At 41.2% G+C, this 5783-nt stretch overlaps 1 protein-coding gene across 1 annotated transcript in view; it reads left to right on the top strand.

Annotated features, from left to right (window-relative positions):
• The window catches only part of man2a1 (mannosidase, alpha, class 2A, member 1), a 26761-nt gene that overhangs the window by 4819 nt on the left and 16159 nt on the right, over window positions 1-5783 (top strand). The window contains exons 6-12 of the mRNA XM_015395466.1: window positions 347-430; window positions 637-764; window positions 850-1023; window positions 1113-1299; window positions 3134-3311; window positions 3435-3625; window positions 3706-3903. Coding sequence (XP_015250952.1) covers window positions 347-430; window positions 637-764; window positions 850-1023; window positions 1113-1299; window positions 3134-3311; window positions 3435-3625; window positions 3706-3903 — 1140 coding nt within the window. The remainder of the gene's footprint in view (window positions 1-346; window positions 431-636; window positions 765-849; window positions 1024-1112; window positions 1300-3133; window positions 3312-3434; window positions 3626-3705; window positions 3904-5783) is intronic.

The following is a 5783-nucleotide window of genomic DNA, read 5'->3' as shown; positions in this document are numbered from 1 at the left end:
AAACGTTAAAAAAATGCTCACGTGTAATATCTTTATTTGTAAATATCTCATACAACGTGGGAAACCTGCGGCTTAAAATCCTGTGCGGCTTATAAAAGCACAAAATTGATTTTCTTTCTGCGCTCTATAGTCCGGAATTTACGGTACATAGAAAGTTCAGCGTCTGCCAGCGCTTTAGGAGAATCCGGGACGTTGGGTCTACGCTGGCTAAATTGGCATGGTGTGACAGGGGCCCTAAGCAAACCATAGTAGTAGGAGCACCTTTAGCTGCTCATATCTTCAGACTGACCCTCAACCCTGCAGCCATCAGCCGCAGCCTGACTGATTTTTGATTATCTGCCTGCAGGAGGAAGATGATCTGGGCTGAGATCAGTTATTTCTCCAAGTGGTGGAGCGGCATTGACGAGCAGAAGAGGGAGCTGGTCAAACGGTAAACTTCATGGTGGCCCTTCGTCGCCGTTCCTTCCCTTCACTCTCCTTCTTCTTCACTGATCCTTACCTTCATCTCTTTCTCTTCATCGCTGATGGTAGCCTTCGTCATGATGCTGAGTCACTGTTTTCAGATTTAATCATTATCAGACCGGATGTAAAATTTCGTGGTGTGAATCTCTCCATGTCTTGTCTGTGATTGGTCAGCCTGGTGAAGGCGGGACAGCTGGAGCTGGTGACGGGCGGCTGGGTGATGGCGGATGAAGCTAACTCTCATTACTTTGCTCTACTGGATCAGCTGATAGAAGGCCACCAGTGGCTGCAGACTCACCTGGGTAATGTTCACATTTTTCAGGCAGAGTTTTGGCTCCGCCCTCCTGCAGCTAACTCTGTCGCTAATGTAGGGTGTTTTATCGACAGGCGTGAAGCCAAGCAGCGGCTGGGCCGTTGATCCCTTTGGCCACTCCCCGTCCATGACGTACCTCCTAAAGGGGGCGGGGCTTAGCAACATGGTGATTCAGAGGGTCCACTATTCTGTCAAGAAGCACTTTGCACGGCAACAGACGTTGGAATTCCTGTGGCGACAGAACTGGGGTGAGAGAGGGACGGAGACACCTAAAGTACCCTGAGGTGAGGAGAAAAACTCAAAAATGTTCTGACCCCGCCCCTTTCCTCTGTTCCAGACTCCTCCTCCCGCAGTGACATCACATGTCACATGATGCCATTCTACAGCTACGATGTTCCGCATACGTGCGGTCCGAACCCGTCGGTCTGCTGTCAGTTTGACTTTCATCGCCTGCCGGGGGGGCGTGTCTTCTGTCCATGGAAGATCCCGCCTCAGCCAATCACAGAGCAGAACATCAAGGAGAGGTGGGAAGTGGTTGGAGCAGGAAAAACTGAATCAGAACGAAGGAAATTTTACATAAAGAGGCCAAAAAAATCCTGTTTTCAAGGTCAATTTTATCAGTAATGTAGATGTACTGTTTTTTTGTTTTTTTTTTATTATAAAAAGTACAAAATATTGATAAAAACATGAAATTAAACACAGAAAAATCACTCATAAACTTAAGAATTTAAATATATACAGAAAACCAAGGAACAGTATTACTTAAAGACATAATGAACAGAATTTCCAAAAAAATACAAATATGGATTTTTAAGAATTGTAATAAAGGAACAAATCAAATCAAAGAGGTCAGTCAAAAACAAAGACTTCCAAAATAAACTTCCAACCACATTAGTAGATGTACTTGTTAGGGTTGTTAAGTTTCCCCAACTTTAACCTATAAAAAATGAAACAAAGACAGCGTAAGATTTATCCTGGGGAGACAGAGTTGAAGAATCAATCTCTGCATCTTCATTTGGCTCAACACTTGCCAGGCTTTTTATTGAGCAGTCAACACATTACAACAGCAGGCATTAGTTTTGATTACGCAATTTTTAGACATAGCATGAACTTTTAAGATAGGGAACTTGCCTGGTTTCAGTATACGCTTTACAAAAGGGTGTCGGGGTTATGACCTTTCACTTCTCTGCTTCTCAAATGAAAAACAGGAAAGCATTCTTGCAAAACATTTGACCGTCTTTATGACCTTCATACACTATTTCCAATGATGAGAGTAACATATAGAACATATAAAAGATATAAATGAATAAAATGATAAAAACAACAGAAATCATAATGACTCCAACAGTACTTTTGTTCAACTAATTTAAAAAGCCTTTCGTGCTTTACTTTGAGAGTTAAAATTACTATGACTGCTGATCCAGTAGATATTTTCATAACTCTTAAAAGAGGAGTACTCTTATTTTGAAGAGTATCTGCTTCCCATCAGCTTTCTCTTATTATTTAGGTTCCATGTATTCCGGCTTGCTGTATTTGTACCATAAAGTATTCAGGGACACGTGTTCAATATAGCATAAAAAGCCTTAGAAAGTATAGAGGCTGGACGAAGCGTTAGAATTCAGATTGAATTGCATATATTTTCCATACAGCATGTATGCAGTGACAGTGGAGGGAAAAACACCTTTTCATTAACAAGAAAATTTAATCCAGCGGAACCAGAACCAAGCTCAGTGGAAACGGCATTCTGCCAAGATGACCTACTGGGGTTATGAGAGCAGAAACCTAACAGCACTGATCCAGAAGTACCTCCAGAAGCAGCTCCTTTAGTGGCTTCATCTAGGAGAGAAACATGGCTAAACAGGTGATTTGTGAGGCAGTATTCACGTCTAGAAGATAAAAAGAGAACATCCAGTTAATCACAGTAAAAGCTCAACTACTAGTAATGTCTAGGAGAGACGCTGGTTAACCACCGAAAGACAGGGCCAAGTGGATCGTCTCTAGAAAGAGGAGATGGGGTCACCTAAAGCCGCCCAGATGAAGCCTCCTTCCAGTATGGAGTCAAAACTAAACAGAACCAGGCAAAATGGAGCTAATATGAAGAAAAAAATTAGAGTGAACTTGAATTTATTTAATTTAATTTATTAAGTCGAACTAACTAACTAATCAGTGCAAAATTGGTGAATAGAATTGCAACGTAGCAGAGAGGAAACGGGGTCCCTTGGTCCTCCGGCAGCGTAAGCCTATAGCAGCATAAGTATAGTTCCCTTTTTTCTGTTGACAGTTATTGAATGTTCCACAGTATCATGTCGTATTAGTTAGATGAAGCATAGAGTAATGATCAATCTTTCTTCTTTTCAGAGCGCTCCTCTTGTTGGATCAGTATCGTCAAAAGTCTCGACTCTTTCGCTCTTCGGTTCTCCTGGTTCCTCTCGGCGATGACTTCCGCTACGTAGAGTCCAAAGAATGGGACGCTCAGTTCAGCAACTACCAGAAGCTGTTTGACTACTTTGACCAGCACCCTGAGCTGCACATCAAGGTTAGAGGGTGGGACGCCAGGTGGGGGCGGAGCTTGGAGAAACAGCATGTCACAAGCCTTTTGCCCGTTCTGATGTTTCTGCTTTTTTCTTCTTCTGTTGTGCGTCCGTGGTCTGGTTTTTAGGCTCGTTTTGGGACTCTGTCCGATTACTTTGCTGCTCTGCATCGGCGGCTGAGCACAACAGGAAAGAATCTGCCGACGCTCCGTGGAGATTTCTTCACCTACGCCGACCGTGACGACCATTACTGGAGCGGGTACTTCACATCCCGGCCGTTTTACAAGCGGCTGGACAGAACCCTGGAGTCCACGCTGAGGTGGGCGTTATCGTAGCAGGGATAAAGCAGGTACACGGAGCCCTCAGGTGATTTAAACTCACCTTTCTTCCCCTCATCAGAGCCACCGAAATCCTTTACACGCTTACGTTGGCTGAAATGCGTCGTTACCGCGGTGACGGTCATTTGGTGGAAGGTTTTCCTGAGCGTGAACATTATCAGCGTCTGACTGAGGCGAGGCGGAACCTCGGGCTCTTCCAGCACCATGATGCCGTCACAGGAACCGCCCGTGACCCTGTGGTGATCGACTACGGAACCAGGTGAATATTTCCTGTTTCATTCAGTGAGACGTGGATTATTGTTTTAATTAATCACAATTTTAATAACTTTTTTACATTATATAAACCCATAATTTACGTCCCGCTTCTGAGACTCCTTCAAATGTGAGCTCAATATTTCCCATGATCCATAGCAGGTCAAAGCGAGTTAGACAAGTTGGGTAGCAAAATGAATTAGAAAAATAATTTACACTTTCTGTGACCCAAAATATAAACTTGAAGGGAAAAGTGTATCGATCAGATTCATAAATCTGTGTTGTTTGTCCATGTTTTACTGAAATTAGGAAGTACAGTTTTATTTTTTAGTGCCAGCTCTCCTCAGCAGCTGTCAGCTGATTTTCCTCCCTCATCTTCCCGGGAAAGGCGACTGGTTTTTGGACGTCTTGTTAAATCTCTCACTGGTTTACTACTGGGTGGAACGTATACACATTATTCTGTCAGATAATATCAAAATATTAATGTTTGGCGTTCTTAAATGTTTAATTACGCAGTAAAAGTTAGGCTTTAAAACAGGATAATTGTATTTCCATCGAATGCCTTACTGTAGGTGATGTTAGGAAATTATTATTTTCTATATCAAGCTAAATTATATTTAAAACAGAGAAAAGTTCCATTGGCTTCACTCATCGTGACACCGTCATGGTTGCTGAGCTACTGAAGTCACTCATTTGAGGGCGATAGGAAGAAAATAATAAAAAGTTTACTTTTTTGATCTCACAATGGAGAAATTACCTCTCTGCATTTCACCCATCCCCCTGGGGAGCAGTGGGCTGCCATTGTGTGGCGCCTGGGGATCAGTGTGAGATTAAGGGACTTGCTCAGGGGCCCAGAGTGCAAGCTGTGGGGATAGAACCAGGTACACTGGAAAAACCATCTTGAAATAAGTAAAACTTTCTTAGATTAAGTGTATTTACCCTTAATTTTAGTAGGTAAATGAGGTATTTTGCCAATGGAATGAGTATTTTTACTCTTAAAATAAGATAATTAGATAATATGCACTTGAAATAAGACAATGTAATTGTGTTTTCATATTTTAAATGTAAATTGTCTTGTTCCATTGGCAAAATGTCTCTTTTACCTCCTCAAACCAAGAAGAAATGCACTTATTTTAAGAAAAAATGACTAAGATTTAAATTTTTTCCAGTGTGGAACCTTCTCAGAGCACAACCACTGCTCTAACCCTTAGGCCGACACTCCCCTCAACAATGATTATAAAACACCACCCCAATTCAGTTAATCACTTCCAGCCTTAGTGGTTTTTACATCCTTCGAAGGACAATGTCTGCGAGGCCGCGTCCTTCAAAGTATGCAGCTCCTAATTTTTACACAGCTCCAGAAAAAGGTTTAACCAGGACAATTTTTTCACTCTTTATTTATACATTATTAAAATAGATTCAAAAACCAATGCTACATATTCAAAATGAACATAAAAAAGTGACTGAATTTAGCATAGTGGCTTAGAGAAAGGATTAAAGCTAGGAATGTGTAATTGATAGCATTAAGAATACGTTAGCTATTTTAAACTTTACTGATGAATGTTTCTTTAAAGAACTTTTTTTCCCCTGCATTGTTAGCCATGTGTTGCCTATTCTAGCATTAGCCTGTTTTTTTTCTTTTTTTCCCTCCGCACTCTTAAAGATTCTGTCAACATGGAAAACGCTAAGAGGTAACTTCCCAGCTAATGTTAGCGGTTTGTTTTTAGAATTAACCCTCCATCACACCAGTTCAATTAGTTTTAGTTTGTAATATTAACTTCTTTCATTATTGTTAGCGTTTTATTTAGGTAATTGTTTTTTTTTTCTGTTAGCATGTCATTTCTCATAATGCTCTAATACATCATAAGCTAGTTTTGCTTTTTTTTT

This window comes from Cyprinodon variegatus, unplaced genomic scaffold (assembly GCF_000732505.1).
Source record: "Cyprinodon variegatus isolate N-32 unplaced genomic scaffold, C_variegatus-1.0 Scaffold743, whole genome shotgun sequence".
Taxonomy (NCBI): domain Eukaryota; kingdom Metazoa; phylum Chordata; class Actinopteri; order Cyprinodontiformes; family Cyprinodontidae; genus Cyprinodon; species Cyprinodon variegatus.
This window is presented reverse-complemented; position numbering and strand designations above follow the sequence as displayed.